Source organism: Mytilus edulis, chromosome 1 (assembly GCF_963676685.1).
Source record: "Mytilus edulis chromosome 1, xbMytEdul2.2, whole genome shotgun sequence".
NCBI classification, from domain to species: Eukaryota; Metazoa; Mollusca; class Bivalvia; order Mytilida; family Mytilidae; genus Mytilus; species Mytilus edulis.
In genome coordinates, this window is record NC_092344.1 from 82934008 (window position 1) to 82958221 (window position 24214).

The following is a 24214-nucleotide window of genomic DNA, read 5'->3' on the forward strand; positions in this document are numbered from 1 at the left end:
AATGAATGTTTCTTTTAAGTAATGATATTTTTTGTCTATTTCGATATTACCAAGGTGGGTAGACTATAGCAGTGTGACCAGTAAATTAGAATATAATAGGTCGGTAGACGTATTTGCAACCGCTTTTAAATTCCGCCATTGCATCATCACTTCAAATAGAATTATAAAAAAGAAGATGTGGTAAGATTGCCAATGAGACAACTGTCCACAAGAGACCAAAATAACGCAGACATTAACAATTATAGGTCGCCGTACGGCCTTCAACAATGAGCAAAGCCCATACCGCATAATCAGCTATAAAAGGCCCCGATAAGACAATGTAAAACAATTCAAACTAGAAAATAACGGCCTTATTATATAAAAGAAAAATGAACGAAAAACAAATATGTAACACATGACCAAACGACAACCACTGAATTACAGGCTCCTGACTTGGGAAAGGCACATACATAAATAATGTGGCGGGGTTAAACATGTTGGTTAGTTGGTTAAACCATGTGATTGAAAACAATAGACTGAACAGGTTGTTAACACTATCAACTATCAATAGGGTCAAGCAACATTTTCGGAATGATAAGTTCATGTAAGCGTTAATTGTGTTACAGTTACGAAATTTTAGTGATGTTGATTCTAAAACATTGAACTGGTCATGATCTAAGTTTGTGAATTATGTTTGCAGTTTTCTTGACATGCATTGTGACGTGTCATCGTATTAATTCTATATTAGAAAACTATAGCAGTTATATTAGAAAAGTATCGCATTCATAAATTTTTGATATTAAAAAATCATCGCTATGATATAAGACAAATATCGCATTGATATTTTAAAATATAGCAGTATCGTTGACTTATAGGCGGTTTTGGCGTAGCAAACGATTGAATTCATCTCAATTGCATTCCACTGAATTTGCTACATGATGATGTGTACATCTACAAATGATAAATCGTGCATTTATGTTTCATTTATTCAATAATTCAATTTTCTCGTTTAAATACACCTTGCTTGTTATTACATAAAATAACCCATGAAAATTATACACCAGACGTATGTCATGTTAAATGTCACCCTGTTTTAAGAAAAGAGTCATTACTTTATACCGAGAAATCTGCCTTTCTTCGTACAAATGCTAACATTCGTCTGAAATTTCCCACAATGCAACTCGTTGATATAAGACAATATCGCTCGTTGATATAAGACAATATCGCTCGTTGATATAAGAAAAGCTTTTATCGAATCGCTTCTTCCATAGACTGGTTACTGTGAACAGTATTGATAGCGTATAAACCATTCGAACCTATTAACAAATTAACATACAACTAAGATCAGAGAAGTTGTATCATTAGATTTATTACGATTCGTGATTTAACGAGTGCCGATTTTTCTTGTCAAATATTAGCAATACAGAATATTATACAAAATAAATATCAGAAATATCTAGTAGAAGTAATCAAAGATCAAAAGAAGACTGAGAGAAAATATTGGCTATTGATAAATTGTAACAGCGAAAACGGAAATGAACACTTTGTGGTTGGCAGAGACATGAATTGAAAATTCTAAATGTAAGTTGTTGTTACATAGCTTTAACCAGACTGTAACAAGTTTCAAGGACCAACAAATTTATTTATGCTAGTGGCAACCTTGATCTATTTATTGATATTGAATTTACTACCCTTTCCAGCTCGGCTAAATTCTTCACAATAAGTTTAGTCTTCTTATCGAGGAATGTTTAGTTCAGTGAATTATGAAATGATTTGTTGCAGTTAGTCATGATTTGGTTAAGTAAGTTAAACTCTCGTAATCCATTTCTTTTGTTCTCTTCAAATATGCGTATAAAAAGTAAAGTAGTTGTTGATAATTAATACGTATAAGCATTATGTTGAAAATTTACATGGTCTGGTCAAACAATTTGCATGGTTCGCTATAGAGTGTTTCATATTTTGTCATGGTAAATCACATTTGTATGGCTTTGAATAAAGACTGGAACATGTAAATTCACGAAAATATTGATTGTTTACTGGAATTCTTCGTCAAAAATAATGTACCAAATGACTAGTAAGAAAACTTGCCTTTTTAAAATATTGAATGTGTAAAAAATCGGTGAACCGTACATGGGAACTCTTCCTTGTGTGAACCACATATTTGCTATCTGCATAACTCGTTTGAAGTGCCTTTACATGGAACTCGTTTTCACAGAACATTATCACAGTATGTTGGCTACGAATTATGTCAGGGTGAATGGATGAGCTACATTATGGGTAAGACGATAAAGAACGGTTAGTTTTTTGATAATTTAATCCTGCAATCCTATGAAAAAAATATTCCAACGAAGGCCCTGGTGTTATCAAGTAAATTTTTAACCAACCAAGACGTTAATAAATATATGATTTGACATTTATGATTATTTTGTGTACACACAATACCAACGTTTTACGCCTAGAGGAACAACTTTTGATTAATGTCACGGTTAGCAGTACTAAGTTGGGGTCATAGAAGTTTCTTGTGGCAGTTAAGCTGTGCCTTTTGGTTTCATTTTGTTATATTTTTTTTCAGGAGATGTGTTAAATATATATTTTCCAATGGAATTGTGGCCCCACTCGGTCAGTGTTGTTGTGAAAATATGACAGCTACATGTAATTAATGGTCGTCTTTTGAATCCGAAGTTTACCGATTGTCACCATCGTAAACAATCAACACATAAGCATGGATATTCAGGTAAGCATGTGTATACATGTAACATGAACAATAACATATAGTGTATTTCGATGACGGAGCGATGTTTACGTTTTTTGACACTCTCTTCCAATTTGGGTTTCCCCCATCGCACTTGCGTACTGTGACCACCGGAATTTACGGGAAAGGTCACGCTGAAGTGACTACATACGGAAAACATGTGAGCAAATTGTTGTCTGAAAGCCAACATTTGAAAGAAGTAAATTTCTTTTAAATTTGGACAAATTACAGAATTTTTTTCAGAAAACAGTATATTTACATTAAGTTTTATAATAAAACTAGCTAATAAGTTATAAAAAAAAGTTTAATTTGACTTTAGGCTTTAAATTGTTTGCTTGCTTTTGGAGACCACTGAAAAGCTTGATAGTTCGGATTAAAAACGTTCTGCTGTATTGTTCTGCAATTATTGTCTTCGTGCTGTTAGTCGTTGAAACATAAACTTGAGGATCAACTTGTGGCTTGTGAGATATTCGAGCCTGATGATGGTTTTGCGTCAAGTGTAACAATTTTGTTTTTCTTCCTGAATGATATTTCTGAAACAACATGTCCAGCAAAAATCCTACGATTTTATCGTCGACTGGCTTCATCCGATACTATTCACGTTTCGATGTTTCCTACTGACTTGTCATTTGTGAAGGGGTTTCGATCCGTCAAAAACCCGTGAGCAGAGTTGAATTTTTGTTGTTTCTTCCATTTTCGTTTTGGTATTTTCAATGTGCTGGTTCCTAACTGTTGTATTACACGATTGTATTCGGCTAAAGTTGGTAAAGACAAGAGCCGCAGTGGTTTCCGCATTGCTCTTCAACTTCGTACTTTATTGGCCTTTTTAACTTTTTTGGATTCGATCTTCACTGATGAGTCATTTTTAGAAGAAACTCGCGTATGTCGTAAATATAAAATTTAATCCGGGTATCTATGATAAGCTTATTTACAAGATTCTCCCATACCACCAGCTTCTTGTAAATCCTCCAGTTATCTTTACACTTCTCATAAGCACATGTTCCATCCCCTAATCAGTTGACTAGCCAGTCCAAAACGGTCGCTCCCTGTCATTTCTATATTTAGGAAACTTTTGTAAAGGCCACCTTATCAAGATAGCAAAGCCAGAAATTTGATGTCCTGGATTGGTTTGGCTAATTTTCGTCTTTTGTAGTAGTTCTATACTGCTCAAAATACACTCATATCTGTGTGAAAAGCACCTTATTTTATGATGATGTTACTACATTCTTCCACACTTGTGATCATGACAGATTTCCAGTATAGTGGTCGGTCAAATGATATAACTGGAGTTCGTCTTCGACAAGAGTTTTTTGCATATATTAACGTAATTGTTGAGTAAATGCAGTTCATATCACTTTGGTTAAGTTCAATCATTGGCTAAAAATTCATATCAGAGACGCCTGTACTGCTACTTTGCTGAACCATCTGCATTGTTCAAGACCACTCATGAATATGATTCCTTGTCGAATTCGTGGATAATATTAGATACAGTTTGTCAGAATGTTACTAGCACATTTTCACTTCCATAGAATTATGGAATTTATGTTCTTGTAGTTCCTGCTTGTGTCTGTTTGGCTATATGTTTCATCACCACATACATTTTTCATTCGATCTACTAGGTATTTAATGGTTAATAGTTAATCATCATTATATTAAAAAAAATCATGAACTTTTAAGAAATGTTGGTAATTTTCATATGGTCTGTCTCTTTTTATTTGGATTTATCTGTCTTTAATGAAAACAAATGTGGTACATTTTACAAAAAATATTTTAGTAGATATGAGAAGATGTGGTATGAGTGCCAAAGAGACAACTCTCCATCCAAATCACAATTTATAAAAGTAAACCGTTATAGGTCAAAGTACGGTCTTCGACACGAAGCATTGGCCCACACCGAACAGCAAGCTATAAAGGGCCCCAAAAATTACTAGTGAAAAACCATGTTTATGATAAAGACTTTAATATTGAGTTTTCTAGTAGGGTTGGACAACTGTGACCATTTGATTGATTATAAATTTGTTATTCCTCCTTCGTCAACTGAAATATAGTCATATTAGAAAGCAATGCATTTACAATTCAAAGTTGTGTTATTTTTAAAAGGACTGCTAGCAATGCAGACCAATTTGCTTTACTTGGATTTTTTTTTTAAATAATCAAGACCAAAACGCTGTGGGTGTGCAGTTTCATTTTGTACATCTGTTTTCATTAAACTTAAAATTTTAATTCCAGAATAATCGTAATCCGATTTGCAAAACCATTTTACTTCTGCTGATGAAAGACAAAGTTTAGACGCATGACTTTTAATAACATTGATAACATCTAAAAATGATGAAACACCGTTATTTTATATGGGTTAATTAAATGTTTAAATAAATCAAGCAACACTGTGTGGTATCATCCATGGAAAAACAGTAAACGAAGTCTGGCAAGACGATGCAAGACGATTCAAATCGCTAGCATTTGTAATTTTGACAAGAAGGTGCTCTTATAGTAAAAGAAGATACAAAAGTTCATTTAATGGATACGTAGCACGACCACAAAGACCATAACATGAATAAAGCTTCCCCGGTATTCGGAGGATAAATGATTAAAAACTGGTACTAGTAATGAATCGGCTGCTCTGGTAAACAAGAAACAACCATTTAAAAAAACATTGCTGTGATACCACAGAAAAATATCGTAGCATATGGTGTTACGTAGAATAATAGGGTCATGACCCCCTTGTCATCTTGCCAGACCCCACCTTTGCGTGAGTACTGCGACAACTGTTTTTATTAAAAAAAATAATACGAAAAACAATCATAAATACATCATACACTATAAGTGTCCTTCTTTGAAGACATTTTGAAAAATAAAATACTTAAGAATAAAGGTTTTCACTTTTATAAATTATTAAAAATCTACCGACTACAAAAGGCGATAAAAGCGAGCACTGACTGTTTCTAACGTCAAAGGGCCAAAATTGTACAGAGTATTTTCAACATAACTAAATATATTTTTAAATATCACAAAACATTAACAGTATATACCCTAACTTCTCCCACTTTTTCAGTGAAAAAGTAAGTCATACGGAAATGCCGCAGTGTTATGACGTTCACAAAAAGTCATGTCATAAACATTAGCAGTTAAATTAAAATGTATGTTACAGACATCCTTTTATATATAACAAAGATAATAATAGGCATGGACTATTGTCAATTGTTCTAAATATTTGGAGAAATAAAACAAAACATCAGTTATTTCATTTTTGCGGATGCGGAATTATGCGTGGGTGCCAGTTAGGTACTATTAGGCCTCAAACAGAAACTTAGAAGAACGTTGATATATGGACAATTTTAAAGTGCTTGTGGTTCAATTCAATATTGCATGATTCAATATGGAATAAAAATTGATCGGTGGAACTATATAATAAATAATCACATATGTAAAAATATAAACACATAATGGTAACTTTTACTAAACAAATCATTTCTCTTGTGGAATCTGTGTTTCTGCGTCTTTTGGAACACCATTAATGGTAATTAAATAAAGTTATTTAAAATCGAACAGCAGAAAAAGTTATCCCAAAATGCGAATGTCGGAGTAGAAGGGTGATATTGAGAAAGCTTCTCAATTGCACGTAAGAAAAGTCTAAAAGTGAGGTCACAAAGCGAAAACGTCACAAACACGGTCAAGATTCAATAATCTGCCCATGATTCTTAAGGATTTTTTTTCTGAAATTTTAAAAACGTCTAATAACTTTTAATTTTTTGATAGTTTAATTTTTAAATTTTAGATGTTTTTGCTTTATGTTAAATGATACTTGCCACGGTGTATAAGTATTATTTCAACAACAAAAAAGGTATTTTGAAACATGCCAAGAAGAGATGCAAAGAGAAAGATAACCGATCTACCTTAAGATATGAGGCATAATGTTATAATGCTGTACTATACAACCCGACCGTGCAAGGGCTATATAGTCAGGCAAGGTCGTTAAGAACTTCTATCGTCGTCGCTGTGATGTGAAACCAGTCTTGTCGTTTGCATTCTCGAGTTAATTGTTTCACATTTTTTTAACCCGAGACCTATCATACTTACGATAAGGGATTGGCTTTTATCATGCATGGTTGAAAGCAAAACGGTGAACTATAAATGCTAACATCCACGTCATGTATCTGCTGAATAGTTGCGACATGCGTATTGTCTACCTTTAATTATTTATTGAAACAATTTCACTAAAAATTTGTGATACTGACATCTAAAAAACATTTACTGATCTTTTATAATATATTGCACACCACATGCAAATTTTGAACGACTGGTGTTCATTTTGCAATGTGTTTTTTCTGAAGAAAATTACTTTTTGGAGAACCTAAAATAACGCTAAGAGAATATATGGGGATGTGTGCATAATTCTAAAACCATTCAGCTGAAGCAATATCAACCAATTTCATACTATTATATATCTTTTTTGACCAAATTCGGTTAACGTACGTACATCTTCCCAACACTTTCAGTAAACCCTTAGTCTCATGAAAACAATCATTCATTTGCATAGTGGTTGTCGTTTGGTGTTGTATATCTTATTTGTTTTTCGTTTATTGTTTTGTACATAAGTCGGGTCGCCGAATAGTTTTCTCGTTTGAATGGTTTTACATTTATCAATTTTGAGTCTTGTATAGTCTGCTGTACGGTATGAGTTTTGCACATTGTAGAAGGTCGTACGGTGAACTATATAGTTGCTTACGTCATTTGGTCTCTCGTCGTGGGATTCATACCACATCTTCTTATTCTTATATCATATAGACTTATAAAAAATTGGGGTAGGTGCCATTACAATATCTTTCTGAATTTGTGTTTATTTGTGTTGTGACTCATTGACGTTAATCAACGCATCTTTTTTATTCCTGTTATTAACTATTTTTTTTCTATTGCAGGATATTAATTTTTAATCAATTAGTGGAAGTGTAATAAAGTTTTCCTTGATTGGATAACTGCATGTGGTGAATCTGGTTGACAAGTCGAACACTTATTATATTTTTTTTCACACGAGTGACAATATTTTTCACAGCTTTTACAGTAATTAAACGCATCTGACATGCAAAATTCTTTTTACGACACATACAACACACAATGTGCGTTGACAAACTTTGATATTGGGAGTATTTATTTTTCACATCTGGTATCTCAATATGATGGGAATGTAGTCAATACACTTACACTATATATAGCAGTGGTATTATTGTTATTTATTTTTGCAATGTTCTAAAGGAAGCTGTATTTGCATGGTTAGTTTTTAATGCGATATGTGCATTATATATACATATATATAATAAATGTGTATATATAATAAATATAATAAGTGCTGCATCCTTTAACAGAACCTATACATCCGTGTCAATGACTTGCAGAATATTATAATTAAATGGTCAATCAAACAATATCGTCAGTTTGGACCATGATTCTTGCAATGTAAAGGAGGTCAGCCATCGATTTATTAGTTTTATAATTAGTAAGAAAACTTGATATTAATTTTAGTGTTTGATGAATGTTTATAAGTAGTTTCTCCTTTAATGAGACATAAACAACTCTGCTTTAAGGCGTAACTACATGTAGTAGTATCAATATTGGAAATCTTACGGATTAGAAGAACAGAAGAACTGAAAGGATAAAACTCGAGATGGTAAGTCAGTGAATTTATTTTTTATATAAGTTTTTCTTGTGTATATCATTTAATAAAGTTCATTTTAGGTTCATCTAAAGGAATTAAAAAATATAGCTGTTTTTACACCACAAAGTCTACTATGAGTACAGACAAATTGATGCATCTAGGAACATTTTAAGACATGACAGGACCTAGATATATAAAAGTTATATAAAGGCTATGTTTCAGAAAATTGAAAATTGAAAACTAACCTAGATTTTGATGTGCATTTTTTTCTAGTCTGCAGAAGATAACAAAATAAACAAACACACGAGTTTCATTTGATACGGTCCACTCAGTTACACAGTTACACAGTTGAAATCACATATTCTGGGCAGATGTCTATTGTCTATCAAGAACTTGTTCATTTAAACCAGTACATGTGCTATATGAGGGGAGCTTCTCATTCTTCATTTCAAACTTAGTTTATTTTGGCACCTTCTGCAGGAACGAAAAAAATTAATAGCAAAATCTAATTAAGTTTTCAATGTTCTTAAACTTTAAATGCATTCAAATTTTATTTACCTAGGTCCAACCGGTCTCTAAAACTTTTCAAGATGCACTTGTTTGTCTGTACTCAGATTGAAATGTGTCGTGTAAATACGTCCATATTTGCAAAAAGGTTATGCTGAACCTTAAGATTTTGTTTTCATTACAAAATTCCAGAAAAGTAAAATGCTGATATATTTCAGTTGATATAAGCATGGAAGTAATATTTAAATTTAAATATTACTTCTATGATATAAGTCTCAACAAATATTTAAATCAAATATGCTTTATAACCGGATTTTCTACACAAATTAAAATTTCCAAAGAGAAATTCGAGAATTTTAAAATATTATCAGAAATCAAGATATTTTGAAAATGTCAAAAGAACTGAAGCTTAAACAGGACGAACATACTTCAAAAGAAAAGACAGACAAACATACACACATGGAAACAACGGAAAGCACTAAAAACTAAAGCTGAAATACAATTAGAATCATAATATAAAATACAGGAAGGGTCATCAAAAAGTGAGAAAAATCCCGTTCTATTCCTGTATATCGCTTTCAATGAAAATGAAACCAAGTCATACAACAACATGGCACTCGGAACACATTAGAATACAACAGCATTATGCTGGCACTATGAACTCCTGGGCGTTTAGTTCAATTTTGTCATGTTGAAGCTTGCTATGAATGGAACTACTAAACTATAAAGATTTAGGCGGAAGAAATGTCTCACCCACAAGTCCATTTAAAGAATATACCTTTAATTTTGATAACCGCAGTTGTATGCATGAACCTGGATCGAACAAAAACCCCTTTAGATCTAATCAACAACGTACCAGAAATGAATATAAACTTGATTCTCTGTCAATTAAAGAATGCATCAATTGAACTTGGCGAATGTCGTTCAAATACTTCTTTCCGACAACTTTCATATTACTCCGTGTGCTTGAGTTTATAATACATCGAGCTTCTAATTTCCGGAACGATAACGGACCACCAGAACGACAGCTTTTAGAAGAACTCTTTGTTATTTGTATAGTCCGTTTGACTTCTATAAGTCAAACGGACTTATATGTAATCGTAGAAATTAAATGCACATCAGTTTGACTATTTTTCGATTTTTTAAAATATGTAACATTTTCTACACTCGTTTTAGATTAATAGAGAAAAAGATAAAAGTGCACAAAAAAATGAGAATAAGACTGACCCCTACTTTAATTTTAGCTTAACTTATCATTAAACAGAGCACGTTGTACAGAACGAAACGCACAGAAGGGACGTTATAAGAATGCAGGTGGCGAGATCAGTCACCTTTTAAAACACTTCAGCATTAATATGTATATTTATGCATTTAACGAAATAAATTGGACATGACAAAGGGATTAACACGGTTTTGTTAGTTTTGTTTAAAATCGGACCCGGTTTTGTCTTTCTACAGGACTCGGATTTATTTATTTTTAAAAACACATGTTTAAAAAAGCCAAATCGCTATCACAATCCCTTTCGTGTATACCGTATTGTACTCACCTAACAACTAAGTTGAAGTAGTGTAGTACAGATACTTAATTGTACTGGCATTTTGGCTATATGTTCATGATTTACGGCCAGTACGTGTGGAATTGCGACTGTATCAACTCTGTTATGTACTAGTATTTAAGCGATTGCAACATGTGAGCTTAAAGTTTATTTTTGTAGCAATGTACTCTTTTAAGAGAGCCGTGATGTAGGGGTTAGTGCATCGGACTGCTAACACAAAGGTTCCTTGTTCGATCCCCGTTCCGTGGAGGAAATTTCAGGGGCTTAATTTTCGGCTCTCCCTTGACACCATTTGCGAGTATGGTCTTAAGGAAACGATGATAGACCGTCGGAAGGGAACGATAAATGGTTGACCCGTATTAAGAGAAAGTAATATCCCTTGCACGTAAAAGAAACCCTTGTAGATTTCGAAAAAGAACTGGCAAATGCCGCTACAGCACTCACACCCGCGAAGTGGAAAGGGATTAATATAACTTGCAATAACTTGTATCTAAATCCACTATATAAATATGTTTAAACTAACTCTTTTAACATGAAATTATGTAAAATATTGTTGAGAAATGTTTTCAAGATTATAATGTACTATATTATACTCATTCAAAGAAATATTATTTATACTAGAACACACCCGTGATATCACGGGTCCGTGATTGAATTAAAGTATATAACTATGCGCAAGCCTTATTTTAGTATTAGTATTGTCATCTGTTAAAGTCATGCCGATTATAAGATACACAGTTTTTCTCTGCTTTCAAGTCTTTCTGTTTGAACCCGTCGAACTGGAACTTATCAATTATTGGTAATATTAATTATTTGGAAAACAAAAGGTCCTGGAATGGAGTATTTTTTAATCAACAGCATTGTCCTATATAAGTTATAAGTAAAGTTGAATTCTTTGACTCGCTGTTTAACGTCATGCCCACTAACAAATTGAAAACTGTACCTATACGCCTTATTTTTAGTCCAGATTTTTAGTATTCGTATTGTTATCTTAGAAAGTCTAACTGATTAAAATACTACAATAGGTAACAATTTGACAATTTAGTAGTGCATGTCAACCCTGTGGTTATGACCCGTGTATATAGCATATTAATCCTGAATACAACGTTTGGTGGTGCGCCTGTCAGATGCGGAACGTACAGATAAGGTAATAGGTAACAGGTGAATATACTATTGGTATCGGTAGCGGACTCGACCCGGAACTTCTTCATTATTGGCAATGTTAATTACGTGGAAAACAAAAGGGCCTGGAGTGGTGTAATTTTTAATCTACACCTTTGTACTATATTAGTTATATATAAAGTTAAATTCTGTGATTCGTCGTTTTTACGTGATGACGGCTGACAAATTGGACCTCGTAATTTTAGTATTATAGATTCCCGCAGTAAAAAAATGAGAAGAATGCTATTGTTATTAAAACAAACAGGCATTAAACTAGATGTTTACGGATTCAAATTAAAAATAATGTTATCGATATCGCGACATTGTTTGACGTCAGCTTGCATGAGAATTTTTAAAAAGGGCATACGATACAGTTACAGGAGAGGTAATGACGTTGCTAACGTAAAGTGTTATTTTAAACTATGACTTATCGGGAAAAGATTCAGTTTTCGACTGATTTTTATCATTCACATTTATTTATTATTTAAAAAGATTTATACCCGCGAGCCCCCTTAAAGTGCATAAATATTAAGAATTCATTGGGATAGGTGGCCTCGGACGTAAATTACTCAATTGTTGAATATTAGTTTTGTTTTTAAGCTCTTTCTCCAGATAAAAATGAGTACAAATAGTTCAAGATCTGGGTATGCCCAAATAGACATATAAAGGATTAATCAGGCATGCATACTTATGTAAGTCTATTAGATGTTTTTTTAGGTGCACAGATTTGAATATTTTTGTATGATTTTGCAGTGATTTCATTTAATTGCACAGTTTTAGAATTGTTTGATGAACCAAGCTGCATACATTTACATGTATATATGTAGTGTTTACTTTTTACAATTTTTATAGGAATCGTGCATGGTAAACATATGGTAGGAAATTTGTAAAACACGCATGCACAGTCACCAAAACAATTGTAAAACTGGGCATGCTCAGTTCTACAAAAACATTGGAAAATCTTCTTACTGTTGATGCAAGCACCATGCGCGTTTGGCGTACCAAAATATAAGTCGGATATTTTCATAAGCTGTTCACAACCTTCATATCCAATCCCACGTTACTTATCAATCCCCAATAGTTGTTTCTTTTGACGAAAGTATGGAGTTTTAAAAACATTTTGACTTTTAATTAAGTATCATTACAACATTTTTGCAACATGTTCGCGTAATTTACTCCGCAAGATCGTTTTAATTTTTAAGCACTTTTCGTCGATGTTCATAATCAAACTAGATTTTGACTGTTTATCTTGGTAAGGCATTGACGAGTTGATTTCATTTTTTCGTCTTTGTATTCTTATCTTTTTCCTATCTTCGTAAAAACTTTGTACCTCTTTACCGGACTAATCTGCATTTTCTTCAAAACAACTACGTACATTACATTTCAAAGTATTGAAATGATGTAAAATCAAAACACCATTTTCCTTAATATAATTTTCATCCTTACTGTACATTATTTGAGGCATGTATTGGAAATTATTTCATTTTTCTTCCGTTTATTTAATTCATTTATGCCGGCGTCACACATTGGCGTATATACCGGCGTGCACCAAACGTACAGAGAAAATTGACAAAGTCGGTATACGTTAGTTGCACGCCAGAGGAACGCTAAGCAATCGTTAAAGGCATACGATACAGTTACAGGGGAGGTAATGACGTTGATAATACCCCAGTCCCACTAGGCCACGATCGCACTACGATCTGTGAAAAAAATGCAAATTTTGATGATCGTAGTGCGATCGTGTAGATCGCAGTAAGGTCGTATCACGGTCGTGGTAAGGTCTTCAAGCTCGTGAAGAGCGTGGCCAACTTTGAACATGTTCAAAACAATCGTGGTGCGGTCGTGGCGAAATCAGGTCGTAGTAGAAGCGTAGTGAGAGCGCACTAAGATCGTAGTAAGATCGCAATGGTCGCTGTAAAATCGTAGCGAGAGCGTGATTTTATTCGGAGAGACTGCGCTACGATCGCACAGCGACGCTATCACGACCTCACTACGACCATCACGTTCTCACTGCGACCTAACTACGCTTCCACTACGACTATACCACGCTGTTCACATAGTACGATTCTAGCACGCCTCTGCCGTCCTCATCACGCTCTTCTTACGACCTGACTACGTTCACACTACGGCCATCATTCTCATTGTCATTTTTACATAAAATATATAAAAAAGCTCCCTTGATTTTGTTTGTTTGAATGTAATTATCCATTTGCTCTAACGACTCAACCATGCTTCTCGTTTTATATAGATTAGACCGTTGGTTTTCCCGTTTAAATGGTTTAACACTAGTAATATTTTGGGTACTTTAAAACGTGCTGATTGATGTGAGCCAAAGCTCCGTGTTGAAGGGCGTACCTTGGCTTATACTGGTTTACTTTTATAAATTGTTACTTGGATGGAGAGTTGTCTCATTGGCACTCATACCACATCTTCCTATATATATTGATACATCTATGTCATCTCTGCTATCGTTCACTAAAATATCGTCATTGAGCTTTATGGACCAGCAATAGGTTGTAATTTAGGTTGGATTGGTCGGTCCGACATCTCTGCTTGATCAGGATTCGTTACTTTGCTCCCTCTGCCTCTACATAAACTCCTACCACCATGCCCACGTGTTCTGGTAGATTTTGGTGGCATGACTGTATTGTTTCCGAGAAATCTACGATTTAATCAGAAATAGAAGGAATTGAACTGTATTGATATGTTGACGTTATTGCTGAGAACATAGTAAGATCGCGCTATGAACGTAGTATAATCGTGGTAAGAACGTGTTATAATCGCAGTAAGATCGTGTTGCAATCGGATAACTCGTGGTATGGTCGTAGTGAGAACGTGAAGAGCGTAGAAAGATCTTGATAAGCGTAGTGAGGTCGCAAAATAAGCGCGGTGAGAACGTGGTATAATCGTAGCGGGATCTTAGTAGAAGCGTAGAGAGGACGTAGTAGCATCGTGAAAGCAACGAAAATTTACATTTTCATGCCGCTCATACCGCGACCTCACCACGATCTAAATTTATTTTAGATCGCGGTGAGCGTGGTGCGATCGTGGTCTAGTGGGACTGGGGCTTAAGTTTGAAGTACGTCGAAATACAAAGGTATACGCTTGGTGAACGCTACAACTCGAAGAAATCTTTATGCTACACGCACGTTATTCATACGCTACAAGCGCGTTTAACGCGCTACAGATAAGTTTGAGACACGTTTAAGGCACGTTGTATACGCTTGAAGATCGTTCGACTTTAAATAAAACGTATGCGGGTGTGTTTGTAACATAACCTCCATAATAGAATGTCCAAGGCACGACCGGGACGCGTCTCAGATACGTTCAAGACACTTTTTTTCCTTCGTAGCGTGCATTCCATCTACGTTAGACAAACGCCAGGCAGACGCCAACATACGTTTCTTGAACGCCCGATAAACGCTTAGGTACGCTTCTCGTACGCCCAATACACGCTTAAAGCTCGTTGTGCACACGTTACAGATATGATTGCCAGGTTGAATGCATCCAAAACTACTAGCGTATTGGCAGCGTACATGATTTTTTAACACCCCCGGCGTACGTCGGAGCTATACGCTGATGTGTGACGCCGGTAAAACTTCATTTAATGATAAACGAAAAAACAGAATATTACTAAAAATTGAAATTTACGCATAAACAAAATTTATTCTTTCTAACGAGCTTCCACCCCTGGGTTTTTACCGCATCAACACGGATCTAATTCGAAATATCCATGGAATGTATAACTGGTTAAACTCGCGAAAAGTAGATCATTTTTTTGTGTAATTTACAATGATTTGGACAGGTTTCTATTTCTCTATTTATGTTACTGTTTTTTGTTTATTTTCTAAAGAAAATACCAAACGAATATTAATTTTTTTTTAGTATGGACATATACACTTGTGTATAAAGGAATTAGTACTAGACAAGTTTGGACAAGAAGTATGGGACAAAATTTTGTAAGTATAAGAAACGTTTTTTTTTAGTTTATTGTGGATGTAAATTACAATGGTCTTTCTAAAAAAAACTCTGATATTCTATGTCATTCTACAAATTTGTACAATGACGAAATGATAAGCCTCATAACTCCCTCTGCCTAAGATAAGGGCATACGATACAGTTGTTTAACTATTACACCACTGTCCCATATTATTTTTGGGGAAGGGCACCGACTAACATGTTTAACATTCTGTATGTGGTTTTCGCAAGTCAGGAATAAAGGCAACAGTACTATATCGCTGTTCGAAATTCTCAAATAGATTGATGGAAAACAAATTCGGGTTACAAACTAAAACTGAGGGAAACACATCAAATATAAGAGGAAAACACACACAGAAACACTAAAGTGCAAAAAAAACAAAAAAAAACAAAAAACAAACGACAATGCAACACACATAGAAACGAACTAGAAGATAACAATTGCCATTTTCCTGACTTGGTACGAACATTTTAAGAAAAATAATGGGTTAAACGTAGTTTTGTGGCTATCCAAACCTCCCGCTTTTACGGCAATATTAAAAATAACACTTACATGAAAACATTACATTACAATACAAATAAATGGAAGAACATTCAAGACAGAAAAATACACAAACTACCAATACAGTAGACCATTACGACATGCTAATAGTTATTAAAGGTACCAGGCTTATAATATGCCTGTCCCATGTCAGGAGCCTGTAATTCAGTGGTTGTGGTTTGTTGTTGTATATCATATTCGTTTTTCTTTCACTATTTTGTACATAAATCAGGCCGTTAATTTTCTCGTTTGAATGGTTTTATAATTGTCTGGGCCTTTTATATCTAACTATGTGGTATATGTTTTGCTCATGGTTGAGGCCTTACGGTGACCTATATTTGTTAATTTCTGTGTCATTTGGTCTCTTAGAGAGAATGGTCTCATTATCAATCACACCATATCTGCTTATGTTTATAAGTACTAAATGTACTACTGTTTTGGAAAATATTAAGTCGTAAACTAGGCCATACTAACCTGATTTATTATTCTTAGTGCAGAATATGAATTTAACCCCGCCACATTATATAAGTATGTGCCTGTCCCAAGTCAGGAGCCTGTAATTCAGTGGTTGTCGTTTGTTTATGTGTTACATATTTGTTTTTCGTTCATTTTTTTAATATATAAATAATATATATAATAGGGCCGATAGTTTTCTCGTTTGAATTGTTTTATATTGTCTTATCGGGGTCTTTTATAGATTACTATGCGGTATGGGCTTTGTTCATTGTTGAAGGCCGTACGGTGACCTATAGTTGTTAATGTCTGTTTCATTTTGGTCTCTTGTGGACAGTTGTCTCATTGGCAATCATATCACATCTTCTTTTTTTATATACACCACTATATCGATAGTTTTAGATATGACAACATATTAAACATTAATCTGTAATTAAATCATTTCAAAAGACGACCCAATTATATGGGTCTTACCGTTAACATCATTTTAATTTAAACTTTATATTGCTTATTCTTAGATACTCGACAGTAGAGTACATTTTTAACAGATATCTCTACAGGATAAATCAATCGATATAATGTAATACATGTAGTTTCAATGTTAAGCTAATTCATACGAGTAAACTATCGCAGTGAAATCGTTACTGTCTGAAAAATTCAATATAATTATAGGCTTGCAGAAGTTCATAGATTGAGATTTTAATGACATTGAGTAAAAATATTAACTTTAAAGTAGTTAATTACGTTGACATATTTTTCCAACAGTGTTTAAACTAAATCAGTCACTGCTTCAAACACTTCTACGCCAGACAGCAATTAACAGTACAATACTTTACATTGCCGTATCCATGGGGATTTATCATTGATACATCCCTGCAACGTTAAGAGAAAATTAAGGATGATCAAATACAAAATACAAATATGAAAAACAAAAATTATAACAAGCTTTTTGTGTTATTGTCATCTTTTGTCATCAAATAATTTAAAAGTGTCCAGTTACATACGAATCAGGAAGTGATGAAAACATGACAAACATGACACTAATGACAAACAAAACCCATTCAAGGTAACATTAATTTTAAGTTCAAAATGTATAACGGTGCACACATATAACTAACGTTTCCTTTTCCTGTTCTAGTATTTTAGTACTAAAAGTATATAATTTGTCAATGATTGAAATGCATTAGAAATTACCGAATAACTCTTGCTATTTCTATAATTCTAACCAAAATTTATTTAATCATTTCAGACATACAAAAACAATAAACCTACCATTTCTAACTCAGGACGCGTGTCACTTCAAAATAAGATGGTCAGTTCGTTGGGTTTTCTTCGATCGTGTTTTAAAATCCTTCTAACTTGATTCTTATAGAGACTGGCACTAAAAGTTAAACTTGTTTTCATTTGATGATGATAACACTCTTCTCTCCAGGTCTAATTGTAGTATGTTTATTGTGAATACAATTTTGCAGTGTACAGTTAAATCAAAATAAAATGTTTCATTTACTAGAACAGTTATATCTGGTGCAGAAAACTTGGTATCGTTTATGTTATTATTCAGGCTTCTGCTGGTTCGAAATTGAAAATTAATACTCACCAAAAAAGCATTTCACATATCTAAATGCTCAATACAATTGAATTTTAGTATTATATGTTTTAATATTTTCAGTATGCAAGAGGTAAAAAAAACCTATTACTTTGTTCCGACGTAGTCGGTATAGTTTCGGTTTGTGCCCTTTGAACTTAAGAACGCTTAACTATGGCAACAGAATACGAATGCTCGAAAATCCTTTCTGTGATTGGACAAAATGCTGTCATGGTGGGTGATTTGGTTGTGTTTGAAAAAAACGTCTCGTTAATTATATCGTGATGGAAAGCAAGTAAAAAACTATAAATATTTGAACTAGATCTTACAAAGATTTATATTTTTATTAAAATAATTGTTTCTCCAATAGCTCTTTGCATCCGTGACAGCTGTTTATTCGGGACAATTATATAATTTTTAATGTAAACTTTGTTGTACGAACGTACATGACTTTTAGAACGCACCTACGCATGTGAGATTTCCGCGGGGTTTTGGTGAATGTAAACAGAAAGATACGAGGACCGAGAATACTGAACACAAACAGAGAAAACGTTATTTAAATGGTATCTTTGTGCTTCTGAAGGTTATCGAAATGATAGTTTTAAACATATACTCAAATTTAAATACGTCGGATATCTTTTTTAAAGATAGTTCTTGTTTTTCAATTAAGATACTTTACAGTGATTTGTGAATATATATTTTACGATCAACTGCATAGCCTTGCATCTTTGCCATGTAAACATTTCAATTACAAAATTTCAATTTGTTTTCAATTCCATGAATAAAGGTCTTGATAGTTCAACTTCACAGTGATACTGGTAGAACTGTACATAACATAGATTTAAAGACTCTAACTATGCCAAACATTTCTTTATGGTACATATATCACGGAAGATTTCGAAATGGAATAGTTCATTTTCATCGTCATTAATAGGTATCACAATCATGTCAACATTTTATCATATTGTTTGCACCGTGTCCAGTACAAATCATCTTAGATAAACAACAACAAACATAGCCCGAGTAGTCAACAGTAGGTCGTGTGTGAGTAGCTACAATGTTTTGCAAATATGAGACAGAAACAAAAAGTGTACTATTACTTAGTACAAAGTGTAGGCTACGACTTCGATCGTTCGTTCGTGTTATGAAGAAATCCAGGAAATGAAACATATTTGAAAATTAAAAGACAGTTCGTCTCCAAAACGATAGATCAGAAACAGCCATTATAAACTAGAAATGCTAATTGTTTGAATATCTTAAAAGCAAATATTGTCTTTCAATTGGATTTTTATTAAGAGTAAAACGTTACATAACGTTAAATTGCTAGTAATTTTTCAATTGAAATCATTTCATTAAGTCATTCTTCAATTAAAAAGTATGATGTACGAAAACCTCGCTTTGCACTTAAGAAAAAAAGTACAAAGCAAGGTTTTCGTACATCATACTTTTTAATTGAAGAATGAATCGATTGGTTTTTAAAGAAATAATTTCATTTGAAAAATTACGAACGATCTAACGTTTTGTATGTTTAAATATACAAAAGATATGCATCAATCTTTTTCTTATCTATTATATTCTGCGATACTGGTAAAGAATCATTTGCTGATTATATCATTGAATATAAATAATGTAATACTTATACATTTTGCATGAAAATATCATCGTCAGTACAGTGAAAATCAAAACTGGTCAAAGGGAATAAAAAAAAAATTTCCATCCTCATTTCATGTTAGAACTTCCGTTGTAAACTGCCAATTGATATCTCACTTTACAATTTATAAAGCAAAAACTATATGATTTACTCGTTCTTCTGCACGAAAAATTAATAATTGGTTACACACATTTATACTAAAAGTCTCATTAAAAAACGTTAATTACACAGATTTAAGATATATTTTATCTTGACTCTTTTCTGTATAATAATGAAATTACTATCTCTAATCATTAGACGACTTTCATAACAATGATTTCGAATATATATTGTTTCCAGAAACTTTTCCGTGAAATTTGCAAAACCAATTGCGTTTATTTTGTTTTTCCCTTGTTCAAACTGGACAAAATTTTGTTACCACTTGTAGTACCAGTATAAACGAAAATAGACTCTGGTCACTTTTTTTAACAAAAGCTATAAATTTCATGTATACACAAGGACACAAAAACGAGCTTTTTATGTGTGTCACCATTGAACCATCATTCTTGTGTCCTTTTTAAATTCATAGCAATCATTGTTCAAATTCTTACGTACGTTGCTATTTCTTTTTAAAAAAACCAAGCCAACTTCAAATATTAAGAAGGTGTGTTGAAAATTTAATGAGCTACAAACATCAAGGTCATTGTACAAATGTAAGATATATCAATTTAAAAGGAGGACGAAGGATACCAGAGGGACAGTCAAACTCATAGATCGAAAATAAATTGACAACGTCATGGCTAACAAATAAAAAGACAAAGTATAATTCAGAAGGTCACATACGTGGTAAAAAGGGAAGTGGATTGTAATTACGACATAAGGAAAATATCTGATATCATCTGTGGAACGGTTATTTCATAACGGTCAATCAACTCGTGATGGCGTCCGTAAAGTTTACGAAGTGATGATTTCAACTGCACTATTTGGAACTCTTGGTTTAATTGCTTCCTGGTGAGCAGCAAGCCTCTATCATGATAGATTATACAAGCCTGGGAATATCGTATCAACTAGGAGATATATACTCCGTATGCAGGCGCTGCTTGAATGTTGCTACAAAGAAATGAAAAATTCACATTTGGGAAGCTAAAATCGTCTCTTTTGTCGTAAAGTTTTGTTTTAACCGACCCTCGTTGTCAATTTCTAGATGTAAGTTAAGATATGAGGCAGACATAACTGTATCTATTGTATCCTTTATCTCTAGTTGGATTGGATAGATGCATTCAACATAGTCACCAAATTTTGAATTATTTAGTGAGAGAACATCATCTTTATAGCGGAAAGTAAAGCTAAAGGATATCAGTAACTTCTTATATTTCTTTCTTCGAAGTTTCTGTATGAAATTATACAGTTTAAAAAAAGTATATTTGAATAATTTTTAACGTTTTTTAAATTATTATTATATTGTTTTAGATAAGTGTATAATTGTATAGTTTAAAACGGATTTCTATTATACAAATTTAATGCTTTTAAAAAAGTGTAATGTGATTTTGTACATACAATAATAAGATAAGATAATATTTATTTTATTAAAGTGTCACCATCCATTACAGTATCTCTCTCTATGTATACACATAAAGTCATAAGAACCTAACATTTAGTAAAAGGATACCAGCCGAAAACGACACAAGAGACACTGCCATTAAAACAAACATCCAATACATACATAAAAGGACAACTGTGTTACATTTAATAACCAAAAAGGAAACTTAATACACTTTCGAAAAATTTATATTTGTATCTCACCTATATCATTGTTAGGTTCTGTTTTAATTTTAATGGTTTCAAAGGTTTATCACTTACACATATCAAGAAAGGCAACAGTAGTATACCGCTGTTTGAAAGTTGTAATCATTTATAATACATAAAAATATTTTATAAAAATGTATTAATTAATAAGCCTGGAGAATAATCTGTAAAAAAACATTATTATTTCTCACCATAAGTAGTAACAATAAGATAAAAAAAAACCAACAACGTAAAACGAAAATTCTTGATTGTTTTACGGCGTAGACAAACTAGTCAATACAGTTTAGTCTTAAATGGTCTTTTTGATCGAAACATCATCTAGATAAGCGTGAACAAATAAAGTATGCAGTCATGTTAAGACTATCAGTCAATTTATCAGACTTAGCCACTGCGGTAAATTCAATATTGTTTAGACAATCCGGTTGCCGTCATTTCAGAACAAGGTATATTTGAACTGCCAGTAGAAAATGAGAGTACATTTAATTATTAGTAAAACCCTTACCAGCTGGTCTTCATCGTGAATACTAAAATTGTGCTGACTGTTAAAAACTATGCTCTGTATATGTCTGTTTTTAGTCAGAAGCCTGCACATCATTTTTTTTTTTTCGTCTAGTGCCATTTGATTACAAATCAGGCTGTTGTTTTTCTCGTTTGTATTGTTTTTACATTTTGTGTGTTGGGCCTTTTAAAGCGTATTATTTTGTACTAGTTTTGCTGATTCTTATTATGGTGTTTACATCCACTATCTTTGGTGGACAGTTGTCTCAAAGTCAACTGTACCCAGTCAATCATTTTAACATAAGCTACTAAGAGAAAAGAGTAAAAAGAACCGAATCTTTTTTTTTTTACATAAATAAGGCCGTTAGTTTTCTTTTTGAATTGTTTTACATTGTCTTTTCGGGGCCTTTTATAGCTGACTATGCGGTATGGGCTTTGCTCATTGTTGAAGGCCGTACGGTGACATATAGTTGTTAATGTCTGTGTCATTTTGGTCTTTTGTGGATAGTTTTCTCAATCGCAATCATACCACATCTTCTTTTTTATACTATAAAACTGACTTTGGGACCCCATAAATATGTCCTTGTCCATAACACCAATTGTGATATAAAACAATTGATTTTTTTTTATTTCAACGTAAGTGTTTGTAAATGATTTTCCCTAGTGATGATTTTTATTTTCATTATAAGCACGAGGTTTAGAAACAGATAATAAATTCAATTGACTTTTCTACTCTGTACACAAGTATTCCACATTCCAAACTAAAAGACAAATTGAAAGAGTTGGTATTACTTTGCTTCATAAAAAAGAATGGCCAACGTAGATACAAGTATCTTGTCTTAGGGAGGGATAAATCATACTTTGTAAAGAATCACTCTGATTCAAACAAAAAATTCTCTGAAACCGATATTATCAAGATGCTTGATTTCTTGATTGACAACATATTTGTAACGTTCGGAGGACGTGTTTTTCAACAGACTGTCGGCATCCCAATGGGAACAAACTGTGCCCCTCTACTTGCCGACTTGTTTCTTTATTATTATGAGACTGACTTCATGCAGGAACTTCTTAGGAAGAAAGATAAGAAGTTAGCAATATCCTTTAACTCTACTTTCCGCTATATAGATGACGTTCTTTCACTAAACAATTCAAAATTTGGTGACTATGTGGAACGCATCTATCCCATCGAATTGGAGATAAAGGATACTACAGATACAGTTAAGTCGGCTTCATATCTTGACTTACATCTAGAAATTGACAATTAGGGTCGGTTGAAAACAAAACTTTACGACAAAAGAGATGATTTCAGCTTTCCAATTGTGAACTTTCCATTTCTAAGTAGCAACATTCCAGCAGCACCTGCATACGGGGTATATATCTCCCAATTGATACGATATTCCCGTGCTTGCATTTCCTATCATGATTTTCTTGATAGAGGGTTACTGCTCACAAGGAAGCTATTAAACCAAGAGTTCCAAATGGTGAAGTTGAAATCATCCCTTCGTAAATTTTACGGACGCCATCACGAGTTGGATGACCGTTATGGAATAACCGTTTCACAAATGATATCGGATATGTTCCTTACGTCGTAACTACAATCCCCTTCCCTTTCATGAATGTGACCTACCGAATTAGACTATTTACCGAATTTGTAATCACATAAGCAGCACGACGGGTGCCACATGTCGAGCAGGATCTGCTTACCCTACCGGAGCACCTGAGATCACCCCTGGTTTTTGGTGGGCTTCGTGTTGTTTATTCTTTAGTTTTCTATGTTGTGTCATGTGTACTATTGTTTTTCTGTTTGTCTTTTTCATTTTTAGCCATGGCGTTGTCAGTTTGTTTTAGAGTTATGAGTTTGACTGTCCCTTTGGTATCTTTCGTCCCTCTTTTTTCAACCGTATATAATTACATTAGATGTATGTTTCATTATAATACGTTATTTTGATTGGCTAACTGCTCATCACGTGTTATTCCTTAAGCAATTGCATTACACAATAAAATGTATCATTCATGATGACACGCGACCCCACAATAAAGTGCACGGGTGAATTAAATAAAAACTTTATAAAAATCGTGTTTTCATGATCCCAGCTAAAAATTGTAATTATAAGTATT

The 24214-nt window shown here is 33.4% G+C and overlaps 1 protein-coding gene across 1 annotated transcript in view; it reads left to right on the forward strand.

Annotated features, from left to right (window-relative positions):
* Positions 1 to 7721: 7721 nt before the first annotated feature.
* LOC139492111 (guanylate cyclase soluble subunit beta-2-like) overlaps positions 7722 to 24214 on the forward strand; it is a 36333-nt gene continuing 19840 nt past the window's right edge. The window contains exons 1-2 of the mRNA XM_071280255.1: positions 7722 to 8393; positions 15491 to 15564. Of these exons, the coding sequence (XP_071136356.1) occupies positions 8391 to 8393; positions 15491 to 15564 (77 nt within the window). The 5' untranslated portion in view covers positions 7722 to 8390. The remainder of the gene's footprint in view (positions 8394 to 15490; positions 15565 to 24214) is intronic.